The sequence below is a fragment of the Pongo abelii genome, chromosome 12 (assembly GCF_028885655.2).
Source record: "Pongo abelii isolate AG06213 chromosome 12, NHGRI_mPonAbe1-v2.0_pri, whole genome shotgun sequence".
NCBI classification, from domain to species: domain Eukaryota; kingdom Metazoa; phylum Chordata; class Mammalia; order Primates; family Hominidae; genus Pongo; species Pongo abelii.
Window position 1 is genome coordinate 71,608,577 of NC_071997.2, and position 23,162 is coordinate 71,631,738.

General features: G+C 40.8%; 1 protein-coding gene across 4 annotated transcripts in view; it reads right to left on the reverse strand.

The window, feature by feature from the left end:
• Positions 1-9,824: 9,824 nt before the first annotated feature.
• The window catches only part of PAPOLG (poly(A) polymerase gamma), a 41,644-nt gene continuing 28,306 nt past the window's right edge, over positions 9,825-23,162 (reverse strand). For 2 of the 4 annotated variants that reach the window (XM_002812007.6, XM_024242665.3), the window contains exons 14-22: positions 20,841-20,960; positions 20,288-20,397; positions 16,407-16,528; positions 15,999-16,159; positions 14,576-14,664; positions 14,101-14,321; positions 13,517-13,582; positions 13,278-13,334; positions 9,825-11,235 (exon numbers count right to left, since the gene is read on the reverse strand). In XM_002812007.6, the coding sequence (XP_002812053.2) occupies positions 11,137-11,235; positions 13,278-13,334; positions 13,517-13,582; positions 14,101-14,321; positions 14,576-14,664; positions 15,999-16,159; positions 16,407-16,528; positions 20,288-20,397; positions 20,841-20,960 (1,045 nt within the window). In that variant the 3' untranslated portion in view covers positions 9,825-11,136. Of the gene's footprint in view, positions 11,236-12,974; positions 13,022-13,277; positions 13,335-13,516; positions 13,583-14,100; positions 14,322-14,575; positions 14,665-15,998; positions 16,160-16,406; positions 16,529-20,287; positions 20,398-20,655; positions 20,748-20,840; positions 20,961-23,162 lie in introns of those variants that run through there. The other 2 variants (XM_054547533.2, XM_054547534.1) reach the window with 2 other exon arrangements.

Here is a 23,162-nt window from a genome sequence, read left to right on the forward strand (position 1 = left end):
GGCTCAGACAGACTCACGCAGATGTTGGGACTACCAGCTGCGGGAAGGAGCTTGCCACTTCGGGTCTTGGTTCATCAGGATGAGCTGCCTGCAGAAAGGAGCTATCCACTCCAGGTCTCCTCTCTATTGAGAGCTGGACACCCATCAGGGTGACCTGCCTTGGAAAGGAGCTACCCACTCCAGGTCTCCTCTCTATTGAGAGCTGGACACCTGTGGGGGTGACCTGCCTGCAGAAAGGAGCTACCAGCTTCAGGTCTCCTGAGAGCTGTTCAGCTGCTCAATAAAGCTCCTCTCTGCCTTGCTCACCCTCCAGTTGTCCATGTATCTCATTTTTCCTGGACAGGGGAAAAGAACTTGGGACCCACCGAATGGCTGGACTAAAAGAGCTGTAATACAAACAGGGCTAAAACACACTCCCGCACACTTGCCATGTTGTGGGTGACAAGAAAGAGAGAAAGCTGTGGCCCTTTGGGGAGCCCAGACCTAGACGCTCCCTGAGTCAGGACTGTGACCATGCTCTTTGGGGCTCTGCAGTTTGTGGCATCTCCAAGTTTCTGGGCACCACTGCATTCCCCTCATCCAGACACAGGTGCCCACAGTGGAAGCCACTTGCTGTGCAGCTGATCCAGTCACAGGCTTGCATGGAGCTGGTGCCTGGAGCTGCCTGCTCTGCCACAGCAGCCGGCGTGCTTTGTTGTGCGCAGTGGCCAGACTCCTGTGCTCACTTGCCCACACACTCCTCGCCGCTTCATGCCTGGCACACATGCAGGTGTGGGATCCAGGCTGGTAGTGCAAGCTGAGTGTAGCCTGCCAAGCTGAGAGGGCAGAATGAACCCAGTGGGCCCAAGCAAGACTTGGGCAAAGGCGCCACTGGTCACAGAGTTTTCCTGTAGGAAAAGCGACACCTGAAGGATCCTGTGACATGAGGTAAATGCTGCAGTTACATTTTCTTTTATTTAGCTTTTGGATTTCTCTGGAATACGTATCATTTTAAAAATTTTTACTTGGTTATTTTTGGGCCAGGTGCGGTGGGTCACGCCTGTAATCCCAGCACTTTGAGAGGCCAAGGCGGGTGGATTACGAGGTCAGGAGTTCTAGACCAGCCTGACCAGCATGGTGAAACCCAGTTTCTGCTAAAAATATAAAAAATTAGCCAGGCATGGTGGCGCATGACTGTAGTCCCAGTTACTTGGGAGGCTAAGGCAGGAGAATTGCTTGAACCCGGCAGGCGGAGGTTGCAGTGAGCCGAGATCGCGCCACTGCACTCCAGCCTGGGCGACAGAGTGAGACTCCATTTCAAAAAAAAAAAAAAAAAAATTAGCCTGGCGTGGTGGCACGCGCCTGTAATCCCATCTGCTCGAGAGACTGAAGCAGGAGAGTCCCTTGAGCCCAGGAGGTGGAGGTTGCAGTGAGCTGAGATCGTGCCACTGCACTCCAGCCTGGGTGACAGAGCAAGACCGTCTCGAAAAAAAAAAAAATTAGCTTAGTTATTTTCAAGCTCTTTGACAGAATCGTTAATATCTTCTAACTTCAAGCATATCAGATAAGCTTTTGTTTTCTTTTCTTTTTTTTTTCTTCTTGGAGGTATTCCTCCTGGATCCCTTTGTCTTTCTGCTCCAAGCTGGCCTGATGGGTAAGGAATGTTACATAGCTATTATATTGGGAGATTAACTGTCCTCCCTATTTGAAAACCCCTGCTGATCTTTTGGAATATTTTCCTGTTATAGCTACCCTGTGAGATTTGAAGGGTAAGTGTTTCAGATGAGAGAAAACAAAGCATAGGGAGTTGGCAGTTAAAGTTACACAGGTGCAAGCGGCAGAGTCTGGCTAGAACCGGGTTCTCTGCAGGAGGCACAGTGCCCCCTGCAGCCTGGGCACAAATGACCATCGTTGCCACTGGCCAGGCTACTCTTAAAAGTTCCAGATCTCATGGAACGACAGAGGATGGTGGGAATTTGATGCACACATCTCCATCTAACTTCTTTCGTAAGTAGAAGATGGGGTTGAGCACTTGGACTTTGAGTCTGCCACTTAATAGTTATGCATTTTGAAGCCAGTCATGTAATCCTTCTCAGCCTCAGTTCCCTCATCTGTAAAGTAAGAATAATAGCGCTATTAAAAACAGTGCTAAGATTAAGTACCATAATGTTTTAAAAGGCACATTGTAAATGCTTAGTAAACATTAGGTACTTTTTATAATTATGGCATAGAACTTCCCAGGAGGTAGTAATGCTTTTACTATCGGACCTCTGCAGTCCAGTATCCTTGAGTGTCTAGACCATGTTGGGATATTATATAAGAGAGTGGTGTACACAATCAAATTTTCTAAAGGAGTAGTTTGTGCATCTCATTTGTGCAAATCTTTGTTAGTAAGATATCCTTGTCATTCTTGAGTTTACCCCAGTCCACTCTCTGAGAATCTTGCCATCTCTTGGCCCACTGAGGTTAACTAACATTAAGATGAATACCTTCCAAATGTCTGAATTCATGCTTTTGGCATTTATTTATTTATTTATTTATTTACTGAGCCAGAGTCTTGCTCTGTCACCCAGGCTGGAGTGCAGTGGCATGATCTTGGCTCACTGCAACCTCTGCCTCCCTGGTTCAAGCAATTCTCCTCCCTTAGCCTCGCGAGTAACTGGGATTACAGGCGCCTGCCACCACGCCCGGCTAATTTTTTTGTTTTTTTAGTAGAAACAGGGTTTCACCATGTTGGCCAGGCTAATCTCGAACTCCTGACTTCAGGTGATCTGCCTGCTTCGTCTTCCCAAAGTGCTGGGATGACAGGCGTGAGCCACCACGCCCGGCTGCTTTTGGCTTTTACATTTTTTTCTTTATTGTTGATTGATGCAAAGATGTTCTTTAGGTAAGAATTCTTCCTTGGGGGCCGAGCATGGTGGCTCACGTCTGTAATCCCAGCATTTTGGGAGGCTGAGGTGGTTGGATGGCCTAAGCTCAGGAGTTTGAGACCAGCCTGACCAAAATGAAACCCCATCTCTTCTAAAAATACAAAAATTAGCCGGGTGTGGTGGCAGGCACCTGTAGTCCCAGCCACTTGGGAGGCTGAGGCAGGAAAATTGCCTGAACCCAGGAGGCAAAGGTTGCAGTGAGCTGAGATTGTGCCACGGCACTCCAGCCTGGGTGACAGAGCGACGCTCCATCTCAAAAAAACAAAAACAAAAACAGAAACAATTTTTCCTTGGGACAAAGGATTATCTATTCTTCATCTACTTTTCCCACTTCCTTCATGACACCATGCTTTACAGAAGTGTTTGCTTTAACAGTCTAAATTATAGAACAGACAGAAAAAAGAAAGATGGCTAAGTTTGAGACGAACTTTTGGGAACTTCTAATGCAGTGTATTTCAAACTGTAGGTCATAACTCAAGACAGGTTGTAAAATCACCTTAGTGAAATCACAGCACTTAAAAAAAGGAAATAAAATAATGCTTATCACATACAGTAAGGAAAAAATTGTTTTGTGGTTTTATGTGTGTATATACATTTATTTACACACACATATTCATGTATATATGGATACATGTCCTGGCTTGCAATGTAAAATGTATTTCTTATTAAGGGTTACAGTCTAAATTTGGAAAACATATCTTTTTTTTTTTTTTTTTTTTTTTTGAGACAGAGTCTTGCTCTGTTGCCCAGGCTGGAGTGTAGCAGCACTATCTCAGCTCACTGCAACCTTCGCCTCCCGGGTTCAAGCAATTCTCTTGCCTCAGCCTCCCAAGTAGCTGGGATTACAGGCGTGCGCCACCACACCTGGCTAATCTTTGAATTTTCAGTAGAGACCAGGTTTTGCTTCACCGTGTTGGCCAGGCTGGTCTTGAACTCCTGACCTCAAGTGATCTGCCTGCCTCGGCCTCCCACAGTGCTGGGATTACAGGTGTGAGCCACTGTGCCCGGCATAGACAACGTGTCTTAATGGCCTCAGGAAGTTTTGTTTGCCTTCTTGCATCTTAGTTCCTTCACTGGGCTTCTCTTTAAGATAATCCTATTTAAATTTAAAAACAAAGCAACCCCACCCCTCAAACCAAACAAGGACTCATGTGTTTTCCTCTTAAATATTTTCTGGGTATTCACTACATAAAGATTTTTGGATAAAGGTCACTTTTTGTTTTTTTTTAATAAGACATGGAGTCTCACTTTATCACTCAGGGTGGAGTGGAGTGGCGTGATCATAGCTCACTGCAGCCTTGACCTGCTGGGCTGCGGCAGTCTGCCCACCTCAGCCTCTTGAGTAGCTGGGACTACAGGTGAGCACCACCACACTGGGCTAATTTTATTTGTAGAGACACTATGTTGGCCAGGCTGGTCTTCAGCTTCTGGCTTCAAGCGATCCTCCTTCCTTGGTCTCCCAAAGTGCTGGGGTTACGGGCATGAGCCACTGTGCTTGGCCGGAGGTCACTATTCTCAAACCTACAGTCTTGTCAGGGGAAACAAACAGGTAAACTGAGCATTACACAAGTCAGAATAATTTAAACGTTTAAAAGTACAAGTAACATACTGAAAAGGTAGAGTCTGGCTAGGGTATCATGGAAGTCTCTATGCAGCAGTAAGCCAAAAATGTCAATAATCAAAGATTGGCAAGGAAGGCCTTGAAGTATATATTTTTAAACACTATCCATTAAAACAGTTTGGCTGGATCATATGGTTTGAAAGATGGTTTTTAGGATAGGGGATTAAAAAGCAATACATTTTATTTTCATTTATTTTTTGAGATGGAGTCTCACTCTGTCTCCCCCAGGCTGGAGTGCAGTTGTGCGATCTTGGCTCACTGCAGCCTCTGCCTCCTGGGTTCAAGTGATTCTCCTGTCTCAGCCTCTCAAGTAGCAGGGATTACAGGTGCATGCCACTACCACCTGGCTAATTTTTGTATTTTTAGTAGAGACAGAGTTTCACCATATTGGCCAGGCTGATCTTGAACTCCTGACCTCAGGCCATCCACCTGCCTCAGCCTCCCAAAGTACTGGGATTACAGGGGTGAGCCACCATGCCTGGCCAAATATATTTTATTATTTTTTATTTTTGAGACAGGGTCTCACTCTGTTGCCCAGGCCGGAGTGCAGTGGCACGATCTTGGCTCACAGCAACTCTGCCTCACAGGCTCAAGCAATTCTGCCTCAGCCTCCTGAGTAGCTGGGATTACAGGTGCATGCCACTACCACCTGGCTAATTTTTGTATTTTTAGTAGAGGTGGGGCTTCACCATGTTGGCCAGGCTGGTCTTGAACTCCTGACCTCAAATGATCCACCTGCCTTGGCCTCCCAGCGTGCTAGGATTATAGGTGTCAGCCACTGCGCCCGGCCCCAATACGTTTTATTTTTGCCCTTAGTACTGTAACACATTTGGATCCACAAAGAACCTGTTATGATGTTAATTGACTTTAGAAAACATTTTATCACAGCGTGGTAATTGTGTTAGTATGTTATGTCCTAGAAGCAGTGCGTTGCCCCAATCAGAAATTTACACTCCAGAGACTGGCCACCTAGCAATCCAATCGAGAAGCCCACACTTCAAAAGTTACTACTAGAAGCCCTTGTTATCCATAGTTCGATCAATGCAGACTTTGCCAATTAGCTTAATAAATGTCAAACGTGTTCCATTGGTGACATGTACAGCTTGCTAGTAATATTAACGATGCAGACACGAGCTCTTATTTGTGAATTCAGCACTAGCACATGGATTGGCTAAAAACCAATCACTGTCCATTCTTACGAGAGGTTTAAGAATGTAACGAGCCCTGTAACCTGTACTTGTATGCATAGTACCCAGAGCTTGATCCTGTGTCCAGCCATTATTAGTACAGAGGACTGATTGCCTGATCCTGATCAGAAGGGTGACAGAATTTTGCCCCCAGTGCTTGACACAGACACCTCAAGTGGCCCTTTCATGAAAGAGTAGTCAGACCACCAAAAGGGACAGAAAGCTGGGACACTCCATTAAGCTTATAGAGCAGATTGTATAAACTGTTGTGCCACCGCTTGCTGATAAACGTTTAATAAATGATTGTGTGTGATGCAAATTAGGTCTGAGCTTTGCATTCATACTAAGTGGGTAGTAGATACCATTATCTACCAAAAAGAGTCTGAGTGGTAAATGACAAAATTGGTTGTCACTGAAAAGTTAAGACTTCTGGTACTTTTGAGTTAGTCCCAAATAACATCACTCAATCATCACCTATTTATCAAAGCAATTTTATTTGATTACTTATTCCAGGCAAATAATGAGGTTCATGTGTACAACTAAGAAATCAGACAATCCAAATAAAAGGCAGGGTAAATTAATATGAACTACACAAACAGCTAGCTAGAAAGGAACAGCAGCTGCATTCATTTTACATAGTACTGTAGAGTGATGTAGCACCATTAATCTCAAAGATATCCTAAGTACTTTCTAAGATAAGTACGTGGGTCTTTGTTCAAATGTAGCAATAGCTTAAAACTTATAGCAAGCTTGATGATCATCTTCTGTTCAACTAATTTCAAATACAAAAGTATATCCAAGAAATTATTTCAGAAAAAATAGGGGCCGGGCACGGTGACTCACGCCTGTAATCCCAGCACTTTGGGAGGCCGAGGCGGGTGCATCACTTGAGGTCAGGAGTTTGAGACCAGCCTGGCCAACATGTTGAAACCCCATCTCTACAAAAATACAAAAATTAGCCAGGCCCACGTGGTGGCGGGCGCCTGTAGTCTCAGCTACTTGGGAGGCTGAGGTAGGAGAATCGCTTGCACCTAGGAGGTGGAGGTTGCAATGAGCCAAGATTGCGCCACTGCATTCCAGCCTGGGTGATGGAGCGAGACTCCGTCTCAAAAAAAAAAAAAAAAAAGGAAAAGAAAAGAAAAGAAAAAATAGAGATTTTGGGGGATGACATGACCTTATGCAATTGAAAAAAAAAAACATTATTGAGACTAGTTTTCTTCCATCATCTGCACTATTTGGTACTATGACCAATTTAAATTCTAGGCTGTGGATGATTTAATAGGTAGTTACTTGAACACACGTACAATTTTATTTATACAAAGTTGTTTTTTTTTTTTTTTCCCTAAACTATCACTCTTATATTTATTGGTCTGTTTAGTTTGTTCTGGCCTGAACTGCAAACATGGAGGAGCAAGAGAGTTTTCATGCTACAGAACTCAACATTTTGGGATCTTTAATGATTTATTCTATTTTCTACCATTTCTAATGATTATTTTAAGCTATTGTACTCTGATAATATTGGGTTGAAATTTGTTGAACTAAAGTTTGACCCTGTTAACGAATCTAAGTTATGAGGCCATTGGTAAATCTGAGATTAAGCATTTTTCTAAATACCGAGGACTTTACAGTTTCCTTTTAGGTTATAAACTTAGAAATTCAGAATTCCAGAGTCCCTCACCAGCCCATTTTACTAGTTAGGAGCCACAGCACATTTTCAGAAATATACCACAACAAAATCAAAAGTAGGAAATTATATAATATTCCAGGATTATTCAATCCTGGTGGTTCCTAACCCTAACTCCCATACTTTTGCCACTTCGAGAAGCTGATCTAAACTATGCACTTTCTCCAAGAAAAATGCATGTAAACTAGAACTTCTTATACACAATTACAAAGGATTCCCTAAGGGTTCATGATTCTCAAGTTAGGAATTCCTATTTCAAAGGTGTGGAACATAGTGGAAAATAAGTTTAGCCCATTTTGATATTGCCCATCTTTACCTAATTGCTACTATAGTGAAGTAAGCATTTTAATAATGCTACTAAATTGCTGCTTTAAAACAAAGCACTCATTTTAAACACTAACATAGACTTTTAAAATTCATTCTCCTGGCTGGGCGCGGTAGCTTATGCCTGTAATCCCAGCACTTTGGGAGGCCGAGGGAGCCAGATTACTTGAGGTCAGGAGTTCAAGACCACCCTGGCCAACATGGTGAAATCCCATTTCTACTGAAAATACAAAGATTAGCTGGGCATGGCACAGGCCTGTAATTCCAGCTACTTGGGAATTCTCTTGGCTGAAGCAAGAGAATCACTTGAACCCGGGAGGCAGAGGTTGCAGTGAGGTGAGATCATGCCACTGTGCTCCAGCCTGGGTGACAGAGTGAGACTCTTGTCTCCACAAAAAAAAAAAAAAAAAAATCATTCTCCTGTCCCAGTTTTACAAAGTTTTAAGCCATGTACCTCTATCTTGAATTGGTTAAGTCCCTAAGGTTTAAGCTAGCAGGTAATTGTTTTCCTTTCATACATATTCTCCAGAGCTACTGAAAAATGAGCAAATTAAAATGTAATGCCCTTGTGAAAATGAACGTGTCTATATACTGAAGAACAGATTATTTGACTTTATAAAATATACTTCTAGGTATTTTTTCACACTTAAAAACAAACACGGCCGGGTGTGGTGGTTCATGCCTGTAATCCCAGCACTTTGGGACGCCGAGACAGGTGGATCACCTGAGGTCACAAGTTCGAGACCAGCCTGGCCAACACGGTGAAACCCTGTCTCTATTAAAAATAGAAAAATTAGCCAGGTGAGGTGGTGGGTGCCTGTAATCCCAGCTACTTGGCAGGCTGAGGCAAGAGAATCGCTTGAACTCGGGAGGTGAAGGTTGCAGTGAGCCGAGATCGTGCCACTGTACACCAGCCTGGGCAACAAGAGTGAAACTCTGTCTCAAACAAAACGAAACAAAACAAACATGTACTTAGTGCCTCTGATCATAACACAAAATCTCAGATCATACTTTCTCCTTTTTTACTTGGAACCAGTACAATGGAAGCTTCCCACCAAGTTAACGAAATGTACTCAAAGTTCTACCTACTGGTCAGGATAGAAAACATTTTATTTCTGACAAACCCCACCATCTCAAAAGTATTTTATCAACTCCTCAGTTACCAAACAGGTTGAAGAATGCTATCTTTGAGGACTCTAATGTTGACTCACTGACATGTTGAATGGGCTCCTTAATCTAAAGTAAATGCCTATCCTATAGTACAAGGTTAGACTTGTTGCTTCCTTATTAAAGAAAAACTCCACTAGTCACTCCAAAGAATCTATTTATATAATGGGGTAAACATGGATATAGAAGGAATTCCTAAAGATACTTTGAAGGCTGATTTAAAAGCAAAAGATATTAAATGCAGAAATGCATACATATCAAGTATATAAAATTTAATCAAATTCCTTACTAAAGCTTTCAAAGGTTGAAGTCAGGTGATAATTATTCAGTTCTTTCATAATCATTCATTTTTGCTCAAATAGACTATTTGTAGAACAATCCCAAAACATCTGAATAAAGGGAAGGAGTCAGCTAAGACAACAGCTTTGCTAAGGAAGCTACAACTTGGTTATGTGATTTTATTCTTATCTTTTGCTGCTATATAAAAAGGGAATAGTAGAACAAACATTTTTTCCTTGTTTTTCTTTACTTCTAAGACTCTTTTCATGTTTTCCATGGTACAAAGTAAACATTAGAATTTACATTTTGGAGACCTAAGGGGCAACGAACAGGAGTGGGACATGGAGGATATGGCTCTCTGGCAATTCAAGAATTTCAACTCAATGGTAAAGGGCCTGCAAGAGAAAATGGACTGCTATTTCTCCACTTGCTAGATGGCATCCCGTGAGTCCTATAATACACGAGGTATCTTCCCCACACTACTCAACGTACCCTTTTGGGTTTTTCCTACTGGACCTACTAAATGCTGAGTGAAATCTAAAGGTGGTGGTAGATACTAGCATTCCTGACTGTGTAATCTATACATTTTCATTTTAAATATAGTAATTCAAGCATAATCCATATTTAAAAAATTAGACTAAGGAGAGACAATAAAGGTTTTAAACGTTTCTCTTTGAAAAGATGGTATCTTACAGTACATACAAAAATACTCTGAAAATACATACGACTTCATTTACAAAACACTGAATCAACATATTACAAGAATTACATGGTTATGGATTTTAATAAACTGAGCATGCATTCATGAAACTTAAAAAATATTAAGAAATGCATTGAAAAAAGCAGCGTAAAAAAAGACAACTCATATAGTTAAATAAAAATTACAAAGGTCCTGAGCCAATTAATGGTTGGTAACAATGTCATTCAAAATGCCTTTAGGTTTCAACAAAATCCACTGCTTATTTCTGCATGCCTAGTCCGTGAAGAAACTATTTGAAGTTGTGGGGTAAATAATGGTCAAGAATTATCATGCCAAGTTAATTTTACACCTCAAAAATACAAGTTTGCCATACTTAAAGGTTATCTTATCGTTGATGCTGGAATGAGTTGCTCCTCAGTAAAAAATACCAGTCAACTAACAAGAATGGCAGGAAATAGGATATGTAACAATTTTACCATTCATATACTGACTTTCAGTATCCTGGTTATATTTTGATTTTTAATAAAGATGCATTTCAAAGGCCTCCATGGGAGGCAAAATATAGAGAATTTATGGTGCCCAACTCTTATGTAATCACTGGACTAATCTTCCCTGGTAACTATGCAACATTTGGACAGAAAGGCACACAAAAAAGTTTAAATATTTCATGTGCCAATCTGGAAAAAAATAATTTAAATCAACAGAACAGACAGTACATCTACACAAATAAGGAAAGCAGAAAAGATACCTCACATTCATTTATCTCAGGTTTCACAAAGTGGCTTCAATGCTAAAGTAAATGTATTAACATTTGGAAAATACAAGACAATTTTTTTGTTTGTTTTCAATTTTTTTAGCTCTATACAATGATTACAACATAAGACAAAAAAACAAAAAACAAAACAAAAAAAAACAAAAAAAGGAGTTCAGGACTTGTTATCAGTGTCCAAGTGGCTAAGAACTGGTTCCCATAACAAGCATTGAAAGTTAAGGCAGTAAAACCCCCATATGCAAAGCTATAATACTGTAGATGGCAATTTGACAGCAGGTGATCCTCAGAGAAGTGTATGTAGCAATCAGTGAGAGAATGCTACAGCATCTGCAGGTCAAAGTTTGACAGTTCAAAAACCACTTCAAGGTTATTAGGCTGAAGGCTGTAACTTTCACCTTGTTTCACATATGGCAGCCACTTCTATTTAAAAACAAGTGGCTGCATCTACGCCACTAAATGATTGCTTGTTCACTTAAGTGAGGAGGCACTGCTTTTACCGATTAAGGGTCAGTCGAATGGAATTTTTGATGACACGGATGTTATTTGCTGGAACTGGAGAAGATGAATCTGGTAGTTCTTTACTGGGTAGTCTCTATTAGAAAGAAAAAGGAAACAAAAAAGGAAAAGCACATCATATATATTATAAAGGCCCAGCTAGAAAGTCAGTCACAAAACTTGGGGAGTTTTTCTCCCAAACCCTCTAGCTCCTAAACACTCAAGTATGCAATGAATATTTCCTTCCAGTGTTCATAGGGAACTCTTGCTTTCGGAACTGCTACTTCTTTTTACAGTCAGAGGTGAAAAGCAGAGGGATAAGAGAAAGGGTAGAAGTGGCAGGAGTGTGAATATGTACAGGAAAAGAGGAACTGCCATGACTGGATCAAGAAATGCATAAAGAACACAGTCCTTAAGGTCAAGCAAAGAAAAAAAAAAGGAAGTGCATGGTGACTAAACAGGAAGCTCTTGGGGGTGAAGTGAAAAATGAGTGTGTGTAGTAGAGAAAAATTTAATATCTGAGAGTTATGTCCCTCAATTTGTTTCTGTAATACATTCATGAAGAAGAACACTGACTCAATCTGTGAGATACTTAAGTTCTCAGGAAAACTGAACTTTGTACTTAGGCTAGATAACTTTGATGGTTATGAAATTCAGGGACATCGGTTCGAGGGATTCTGAGGACATTAAAGATTATTACATAAAGAAGGCAAAATCTAGGGCTGGGCATGGTGGTTCACGCCTGTAATCCCAGAACTTTGGGAGGCCAAGGTGGGCGAATCACTTGAGGTCAGGAGTTCAAGAGCAGCCTGGCCAATATGGTGAAACCCTTTTCCACCACAAATACAAAAATTAGCCACTATAAATACAAAAAGATCGCGCCACTGCACTCCAACCTGGGTGACAGAGCGAGCCTCCATGTCAAAAAAAAAAAAAAAAAAAAAAGGAAGGCAAAATCTAGACTTGTGTAATGGGGATGGTTAGTTTCTTCTCAAGAGATGACTGCTTAATTCTCCTCTTGTTTTACCTTGGCTAAGCCAGTATCTGTATCATATCCATATGCATTAAAACAATTATGAACAATTTCAGATATACAAAGAAGTAGAGAACAGGGCAATAAGGACTTAAATGCCAAAACCAAGTTTCAGACATTATTACAATTTTGCTGCAATTGTTTGGTGTACCCACTTTCCCTTTAGACTTGATATATTAAAAAATCCAGATATGTCATTTCACTCTTTTGTACTTCCATATCCATCTCAAAATTTTTTCTTCCACCATCACACATAATTATATATTCATATTTTTTGTAACTTAATCTTATGTTAAAGGCTCAAAATCTACAACTAATAGCCTGTGAGTATACTATTTTGCTTTAGAATAGCTACTACATCTTGGAGAACCTGGCAGGGTAACAGTTGATGATGAAAAGCACTTTACTATTTAATGGCCATTCTGTTTTATTATAAATTATTATTATTTATAATTTATAATTGTTTATCATCATATATATTTATAATTATTTATCATTATTACAAATAAGCCATTCTGTTCATTATAAACTCTCAGAGAAGGGCTTTCTCTATTTACACAAGGCTGGTTTTTGAGTACTTGCTTTTTAGCATACCACACTTAATACTACACATTATTAGTTATAAAAGTAATTCTTCAAATAATAAACATTTAAATTACAATTTAGGGGCGTTTAGCTCATGTTTTAAAGGTACTTACTATATATACCACTACATTTGGTTCCTCTAAAATATTAATACATATGGTTCCTAATTATCAAACCTATGTTTTGGCAGTAAGCAATAGTACACAACAGAGATATACCTTCAGGTGCTTGGTAAGAAATTAATGTGCTGAGCATCCAACTGCTTCTTTAAAGATAAAAAACAAAGGGTGAACATAATCTAAATAGATAATAAAGTTGTCTTAAACTACTACCTCTTTTTTAGACTTTTGAGGTACATACATTCAGAACTATATACTTGCTATCTCCAACCCCAACTACACTGCTAGTCCTTGGGGACAGGGACAAAATCTTACTTTTTCCCAGTGCTAGGCTCTTAATAAGCCTTTTGTGCTTGTAGATTACCTATGAGTTTTTACCTATGAACAAGACTATCTTGTTACCTTTTTGCGTGATGTATCAATAGTTGGAATAGGCATAGATTCTCCTCCAATGGCATCCTAAAAACAGAAGAATCAACACAAGTGAAAACTTAACTTTCCTATATGCAAACACTTATTTCTACTTAAACCCTAACTAAAACCTGAAAATAAATCTAATCTGACCTACTTTAATATGGCACTTTTCCTGATACATGGCTCTTTACAATAAATATTCTGAAGCACACTATTAATATATTTACCACTGATTTTCTTTTTCTTTCTTCAGCAGTGCGGGGGTCCTTAAATGTTGATTCAAGTCGAATAAACTAAAATATAAACATTGAATTAGATTGCTATTATGTACCTACAAAAAACCATATAAATCTATATAAACTGGAAGACTAGTTATTGGTTATGCTATTATAAAAATTGCTATAAACATGGATTGGTAAGAGAAGATACTTTAAATTAGGTTGAATTCAACTGTCACCGTTAATTTCTACAGTTTGGGTGATCTTTTTGGTTAAATCAATTCAGATTCTAACAAATATAGTTTTACCACCACCTACTGGAAGCAGGGCATATCAACACACAAGAAATGAGATTTTGTTATCAGTAATGACTTCTGTAAGTCAAGGAGAAACTCAGACTAATCATTCAAATTTTCAGACATATTAGTAATTTCAATTTAGGATGAGCAATTAAGATTGTTTCTTTAAGATTTGGGTAAATATTCTTTTCAGCCAACTCCTAACGGAACATCAACAGCTATGGAAAATTGTTTCTTTAGTATTAACTATAAAAAATATCAACTACTGAATCACCACTAAAGTTGTAACTTTACCTTTTCTACGTCTTTCAACCTCTTAGGAGTCCCATCTATGGATGGGGAATGGGATCTCTTGGGTGTAACAGTCTTAGTTATATTTGACATTCCATTCAGATGCTGTTGTCCCTGGGCAGGGTTGTGAGGTGTTGTGATTCTAGGAATGACATTTCGTCCTACTACGGTAGGAATGGTACACACAGCGGGGGGTGATACAGCTTTTACTGTAGAGTCAACTTCTGAAAAGGAAAAAAAGGATTTTAATAATTAAACATTTATGTAATTTTTTTTCCTTGAGACAGGTTCTCTCATTCCCATCATCCAGGCTGCAGTGCAGTGGCTTGATCACAGATCACTGCAGCCTTGACTTTCCAGGCTCAGGTGACCCTCCCACCTTAGCCTCCCAGGTAGCTAGGACTACAGGCGTGTGCCACCATGCCTAGCTAATTTTTTGTAAATAGAATTATTAATATATACAAGTTTAGATACCTACTTGCGCCAATGACTGGAATGGAAAGTCCTTGGGCTGGTGGTAAACTCAGTGGCTTCTCCACAATTACAGCAGCAGGCTCAGCACTATTCCTAATGAAAGTGTTAAATTATCATCAATAAATGATTTAAATATTACTTTTTTTCTCCCTTTTTGAGAAAAGGCCTCATTCTACTGCCTAAGTTGGAGTGCAGTGGCACAATCACAGCTCATTGCAGCCTCAACCTCCTGGACTCAAGTAACTTTGCCACCTCAGCCTCCCAAGTAGCTAAGAACATAGGTGTGTGCCATCATGTCAGGCTAATTTTTTTAATTTTTATTTTTGTGGAGACAGGATCTCACTATGTTGCCCAGGCTGGTCTTGAACTCCTGAGGCTCAAGCAATCCTCCTGCCTCAGCCTCCCAAAGTGCTGAAATTATAGATGTGACCCACCACACCTGGCCCCATTAGTTATTTAAAACACTCTTGTTGTAACATTTACCACTGCCGCCTTTTTTTTTTTTTCTTTTAGACATGGTATTGTTCTGTCGCCTAGGCTGGAGCGCAGTGGCATGAACACACGGCTCACTGCAGCCTCAACTTTCCGGGCTCAAGCTATTCTCCCACCTTGGCCTCCCAGGTAGCTGGGACTACAGGTGTGCACTACCATGCCGAGCTAATTTTTGTTTTTGTTTTTTTGAGACACAGTCTTGCTCTTGTTGCCTAGGCTGGAGTGCAATGGCACGATCTCAGCTCACTGCAACCTCCATCTCCTGGGTTCAAGCAATTCTCCTGCCTCAGCCTCCCAAGTAGCTGGGAATACAGGCACATGCCACCACACCCTGCTAATTTTTGTATTTTTAGTAGAGATGTGGTTTTGCCATTTTGGCCAGGCTGGTCTCGAACTCCTGACCTCAGGTGAGCTGCCCGCCTTGGCCTCCCAAAGTGTTGGGATTACAGGCGTGAGCAACTGTGCCCGGCCAATTAATTTTTGTATTTTTTTGTATAGACAGGGTTTTGCCATATTGCCCAGGCTGGTCTTGGAACTCCTGGGCTCCAGCAGTTCACCTGCCTTGACCTCTCAAAGTGCTAGGATTACAGGCCTGAGCCACTGTGCCTGGCCACAACTGTTGACTCAGGCCTGTATTTTAACATTTCATTGAACTAAAAGGGGGAAAAATGCAGAGGACCCAGTAAGAAGAGAAAAATTTAAGCAAAAAATGTGTACATTTCTGTGTACCTATCTAGTCCCATATGCTCATAAGCCTATACCGTTTCCCACAGGATTACCACGAGTTATTTCTAAACCAGAAATTGACCAGCAGCCGGTAAAATGAAATCTTTTAACAATTTTAAAAGGCAGTAGCAGAGGTATAGAAAAGTTCACATTATCCTCAAATAAACTAAACAGAAAACCAAAAGGACACATTTGAAATAAAGACAGACCTTTCTGTTTCTCCTACAGAAGGGCTATCAGACTTGGACGCTGGAGAATTAAAAGGTGTTCCATTATCAGTGTCTCTGGAGCTATCCAGACAACTGCTATCCAGAGACGATCTTTTGGATTGAAGTCCGCCCGAGCTTCGACTGACATCAGAGAGACTTTGCTGAAAGAAGGGAACGATTTTAGGATTTCAAAATGCAAATGAGAATATAAAGACTGGTTTCAATTCTGAAGGTCATTTAAGCAAATTATCTCTTGTGATTAATGAAAATGAGATTTTAGTCCTAGATTGAACTGCCTGTATCTTCCTTATTTTTCTCAATAGGTTTGGGAGCTGTAAGAATGCAAATTTGGTCCCAGATCATTTGACTGAGTAAAACCGTACTGAAGAGTTAAGATTACAAACTCACCTTTTTCTTCTTTTGAAGAATTTCTGCAGGAAGGTAGTGGTGAAGTTGTTTTTTCTTTACATGAGTTGCTTCAATTTTCATTCCCTCCTTTAGCATGTTTATATTGTTTGCCTGTCTGTACACTGTAACAATGTTAATATGTTAAATGGGAAACTTCTTTCTGAACCAAGGGTTCTGCCTAATTTTTCTGAAATGCATATACCTTTACTATCTCCCCACTATCAGCACCAGCCACCCACCCCCACCCACAACCCTCTCACAAAACAAGTATTTGTAATACATTTCCATCACATCACAATCCTATTCAGGAATCCACTAGTTTTTCTTTTTTTGAGATGCAGTTTCACTCTTGCTGCCCAGACTGGAGTGCAATGGCGCAATCTCGGCTCACCACAACCTCCGCCTCCTGGGTTCAAGCCATTCTCCTGCCTCAGCCTCCTGAGTAGCTGGGATTACAGGCATGCGCCACCACGTCCAGCTAACTTTTTTGATTTTTCGTAGAGACTGGGTTTCTCCATGTTGGTCAGGCTGGTCTAGAACTCGACTTCAGGTGATCCACCCACCTCGGCCTCCCAAAGTGCTGGGATTATAGGCGTAAGCCACTGTGCCCAGCCATGAATCCAATAGTTTTTCCATGTCCACCTTCTAAGACTTTCTCATAATCAAACCTTGTTAATAGAATAAATATATTTAAAAAATGGTATTTTCCAGATCTTATTTTCTGATATTTTCCCAAAAGGCAATCTCTCCTTATAATTACTTGCCCAGGTCTAAGCTAATTCTTTTTTTTTTTTTTTTTGACACAGAGTCTCGCTTTGTCATCCAGGCTTGAGTGCAGTGGCACAATCTTAACTCATTGCAACCTCTGCCTCCGGGGTTCAAGCTATTCTCCTGCCTCAGCCTCCCCAGTAGCTGGGACTAGAGGCGCATGGCACCACGCCCAGCTACTTCTTGGATTTTTTGTAGAGACAGGGTTTCACTGCATTGGCCAGGCTGGTCTCGAACTCCTGACCTCAAGTGATCCACCCACCTTGGCCTCCCAAAGTGCTGGGATTACAGGTGTGAGCCACTGCACCTGGCCTTCTAAGCTAATTCTTAGGCCAAATATCCAAGATGCAATTCAAGCTGTCCTCCTCCTCCATGAGAATTTACTACTGCAGCTACCACACCAATCATAGAATGACAGACTTCAGGAACCATCTTACAAATACATCCTTATTGTACAGCTGAGAAAAGGAGGCTAAACAGCTCTGAATGCCTTGCCAGGATCAGAATCCACACAGCCCTAGATTCCCATTCTAGTGCTTTTCACGCCTTATAAGACAATGGGTTTTATTAACTCACACACAAATTTCTTAATGTTTTAATTGTAAATATACCCAATGAAAAAATAGGTTTTATTAACTACCACACAAATTTCTTAATGTTTTAACTGTAAATATACTCAATGAGATTATAAGCCCACTGAAGACAGGTATGGGAGGTTTGTTTTACACACCAAGTACTGTGAGATGTGGTAAATTATTTAATCTCTTGGGGACTCAAGTTTCTTCATCTGAAAAATAATATCTTATAAATTTATAATAAACTATGTCCCAATCGTCTCCTTTTTAAAAAATTTAAGCCCTAATTAGAATGGAAAAATTTATGGCAAATGTTTTTATTCCAGATTGCTTATAAAAGTGTTACCAGGAGTGCTTGTTTAAGTTGCAGATTCTCTGGCTCCCTCCCCAGAGTGTGATTTAGTGGTTCTAAGGTGAAACATAAGAATCTGCATTTTCTTTTCTTTTTTTGAGATGGAGTTTCGCTCTTGTTGCCCAGGCTGGAGTGCAACAGCGAGATCTCAGCTCACTGCAACCTCTGCCTCCCAGGTTCAAGCGATTCTCCTGCCTTAGCCTCTGGAATAGCTGGGATTACAGGCGACCGCCACCACACCTGGCTAATTTTTGTATATTTAGTAGAGATGGGTGGGGTTTCACCATGTTGGCCAGGCTGGTCTCGAACTCCAGACCTCAGGTAATTTGCCTGCCTTGGCCTCCCAAAGTGCTGGGATTACAGGTGTGAGCCACCATGCCCAGCCAGGAATCTGCATTTTCATGATAAATATGAGGGCTCTTTCAAAAGAATTCAGAAAACCCAGATGAGCCAAACCAATACTTTTAATAGTATGAATGTATAACTATTCCAGATTTTTAAGATAAATAACCCCAAATTTGTAACAGATACATTAAGATATTCCAGAGTTGTGACTAGAGGGCTAGATATGAAAGACATGCTTTTCACTGATCCTGAAATATATTCAGCAATTCTGTACTTACTGATATTTATTTCATATCAAAAACATAAAAGTCTGGCCAGGTGCGGTGTTGACACCTGTAATCCCAGCACTTTAAGAGGCCAAGGTGGGCAAATTGCTTGAGCCCAGGAGTTCGAGATCAGCCTGGGCAACATGGCAAAATCCTGTCTCTATTTAAAACAAACAAAAAACCCAAAAAAAAACAAGTCTTTATTTTTTGAGACAGGGTCTCACTTTGTCACCCAGGCTGGAGAGCAATGGTGCAATCTCGGCTCACTGCAGCCTTGACCTTCTGGGTTCAAGCAATTCTCCCACCTCAGCCTCCCAGATAGCTGGGACCACAAGGCATGATACCTGGCAAACTTTTTTTTGTATTTTTTGTAGAGATGGGGTTTCACCATGTTGCCCAGGCTGGTCTCAAACTCCTGAGCTCAAGAGATTCACCCATCCCAGTCTCCCAAAGTATTAGGATTACAGGCACTTGTGAGCCACTGTGCCTGGCAAAAATCAAGTCATCTTTAAGACTGTGATCACAAACCCTGGTTGTACATACAAAGAGCTTTCCTTTGTTTTAAAACAGGTAACATTCAGCCAGGTGAGGTGGCTCACGCCTGTAATCCCAGCACTTTTGGGAGGCCGAGGCAGGATCACTTGAGGTCAGGTGTTCAAGACCAGCCTGGCCAGCATGGTGAAACTCCGTCTCTACTAACAATACAAAAATTAGCCAGGCCTGGTGGCACGCACCTGTAATTCCAGCTACTCGGGAGGCTGGGGCATGAGAATCACTTGAACCCCAGAGGCGGAGGTTGCAGTGAGCTGAGATCACACCACTGCAGTCCGGCCTGGGTGACAGAGTGAGACTCTGTCTCTTAAAACAAAATAAAATAAAACAGATAACATTCACATGCTACAAAACTCAAAGCGTTGAAGAGTATTCAGTGATGTCTCCTTATCCTGTACCCTGACCTAGAAGCAATCAGTCTTGCCATTTTTTTAAACTAAGTATCCTTCCAGAGTTATTCTATGCATTTGTAAGCAAATGTGTATTTATTTTTTCTTTTATTTTTATATAAATAGCACAGTGTACACAGTGTTCTGAATTTTACCCCCCACTTAACATATCTTGGAAATTGCTTCATAACGCTTTTTTTTCCTCTCTTTTTTTTGAGACAGTCTCACTCTGTGGGCCAGGCTGGAGTGCAGTGGGGCGATCTCGGCTCACTGCAACCTCCTCCTCCAAGGTTCAAGCAATTTTCCTGCCTCAGCCTCCCAAACAGATGGCATCTGCCACCACACCCTACTAACTTTGTATTTTTAGTAGAGATGGGGTTTCATCATATTAGCCAGGCTGGTCTCGAACTCCTGACCTCAGGTAATCTGCCCGCCTCCGCCTCCCAAAGTGCTGGGATTACAGGCGTGAGCCACCGCACCCAGCTCCTTTCCTGTTTTAACAGCAATACGGATATGCCATGTTCACTTAACCAACTGTGGAACTTTAATAAGTACAGCCAACCAGATCGTAGGCAGATGACACTGAGTAATAGCTAGGTTTGAGAATCACAGCTCTATGATGATGGAGTCTTACCTGTATCAGTAAATGACTGTATATCATATGTCAAGTCTATGTTGACACTTTCTGCATTTTCTACTCTCCGAAAAATTATCCCAAGGAACCACATTGATACGTAATTGTTGCTATAAAGTAAAATTTAAGAATTTCCATTAATTATTATTATTTTTTACAACTTTACAGATGCTATTTCATAATTAAAACTTGGTCTCTATGTCTCTGTCTCACAAATACAGATTTCAGTGGTCTGGCCAGATTCTTAAAAGTGACATCCAGAACTGTAAGTTATCCCCTGTTGTTCTAAGAAGGATTAAGCAGCTATGAAAATGACTTACTAAATATATTCTTAAAGATGCTCCAAATATTGTGATGGTGTTTTGCTGGGGTCTGCGGGCTACCAAAGTAGTTATGTACTTATTTTTAATGCCTAGACATTCAAACTCAAATATATAATGTGTCATACTCCCATCAATGCCTGTTAAACAAAAATCTCACAATTACTCTGAAATTATGCATATGCCAAATAACATTATTTAAGAAATAAAGCATTAGAAAACAATTAACTTACTCTTTATGATGTTCCTTATTCCCTGGGAATGACTGGGGATTCACATGGGCAAGAGTAATAAATTCATTCCGTTCCAAGTTTCCAACAAGTACACGGATTTTAGATTCTACTAATCCAACCCTAAAATAAACAACAAACACAATTTATCTTATGTCCACTTTAAAATTGAAAGCTACACTCAAGTAAACCAAACAGCATATTAACTACGAAGCTTTACGTGTTCATTAAAAAATTTTGGGCTGGGCGTGGTGGCTCACACCTGTACTCCCGGCACTTTGGGAGGCAAGAGTGGGCGAATTGCCTGAGGTCAGGAGTTCAAGACTAGTTTGGCCAACATGGCAAAACTGCGTCTCTACTAAAAATACAAAAAATTAGCTGGGCATGGTGGTGGGTGCCTACAATCCCAGCTACTTGGGAGGCTGAGGCAGGAGAATCACTTGAAACTGGGAGGTGGAGGTTGCAAGTGAACTGAGATCATGCCATTGCACTCCAGCCTGGGCAACAGAACAAGACTGTCTCAAAAAAAAAAAAATTTCAGGCCAGGTGCGGTGGCTCATGCCAGTAATCCCCGCACTTTGGAAGGCTGAGGTGGGCAGATCACCTGAGGTCAGGAGTTCGAGACCAGCCTGGCCAACATGGTAAAACCCTGTCTTTACTAAAAATAAAAAAAAAATTAGCCGAGTATGGCGCACACCTATATTCCCAGCTACTTGGGAGGCTGAGGCAGGAGAATTGCTTGAAGCTGGGAGGTGGAGGTTGCAGTGAGGTAAGATCACCCCACTGCACTCCAGCCTGGGTGACAGAGTGAGGTTCCATCTCTAAATAAATAAATAAATAAAATAAAAATTTCTGCCCAATATATTAGGAACCCCATTTTAAATGCCATTGTAAACACAATTTATTTTATATCAACTTTAAATATGAAAGCTACACTCAAGTAAACCAAACAGCATATTAGCTATGAATCTTTACATGTTCATTTAAAAATTTCAGCCCAATATATTAGGAACCCCATTTAAAATGCCACTGTAGTAAATGACAAGTTAGTAGATTTCTGTGTGTTCTTTTTTTTAATAGAAGAACTAATCTATGTAATGCATTCCTGAATCTAAAATACCCTTAGTTAAGACTATAAAACAGTCATGGCTTAGGGCATGAACAAAAACTGCTGGTTAATCTAATCCTGAATCTTTTTCTACCTTCAAATCTTATGTCTCAAACCTAAGGCTAGGCTAGGCCAGGTGCGGTGGCTCATGCTTGTTAATCCCAGCACTTTGGGAAGCTGAGGCGGGAGGATCACGTGAAGCCAGGAGTTCGAGATCACCTGGGGCAACATAGTGAGATTCCATCCCTATAAGATAAAAATAAAAAAAAAAAAATCAGCCAGGCATGGTAGCAAGGGCCTGCAGGCCCCAGCTACTTGGGGAGCCGAGGCAGGAGGCATCGCTTGATCCCAGTAGTTTGAGGCTGCAGTATGATCACCCCACTATACTCCAGCCTGGGTGACAGTGAGACTCCATCTCTAAAAAAATAAATCCTAAGGCTAAGATAAGTTTAAACAATGAAACTAGTATTGGCACATAATATACGAAACAATCATGCTAGACTTTGCATTTAAAAAAATTCACAGGCTGGGCGCGGTGGCTAACGCCTGTAATCCCAGCACTTTGGGAGGCCAAGGCGGGTGGATCACGAGGTCAGGAGATTGAGACCATCCTGGCTAACACGGTGAAACCCCGTCTCTACTAAAAATACAAAAAATTAGCCAGGCGAGGTGCAGGCACCTGTAGCCCCAGGTGCTTATGAGGCTGAGGAAGGAGAATGGCATGAACCTGGGAGATGGAGCTTTCAGTGAGCTGAGATCGCACCACTACACTCCAGTCTGGGCAAAAGAACAAGACTCCATCTCAAAAAAAGAGAATTCACTAAATTTGGATCACATCCTATTAAAATACAGCAAGTTTCATCGGATTTCTGCCATTTTATTTCTATCTCACTTAAGAAATGTGACCAATGGCAGCTTGCTTATTAATGACTTTATGAATTAGAAACATTACAAGAACATTTTAACATTTTTTAAAAACAGCAAAAGCTTATACATTACAATTATGTGTGATTTAACAGTAAATCTACAAAAATCTGTGTTATTCCAGTGTCATCTAAATGACAGGTTGGCAAACATTTTCTGTAAAGGGCTAAATAGTAAATTTTAGGGTTTCTGGGCCATACAGTCTTTGTTACACCTATTCAACTTTGCTATGAAGCACAGAAGCAGCCATAGATAATATATAAACGAAGAAACATGGCTGTGTTCCAATAAAA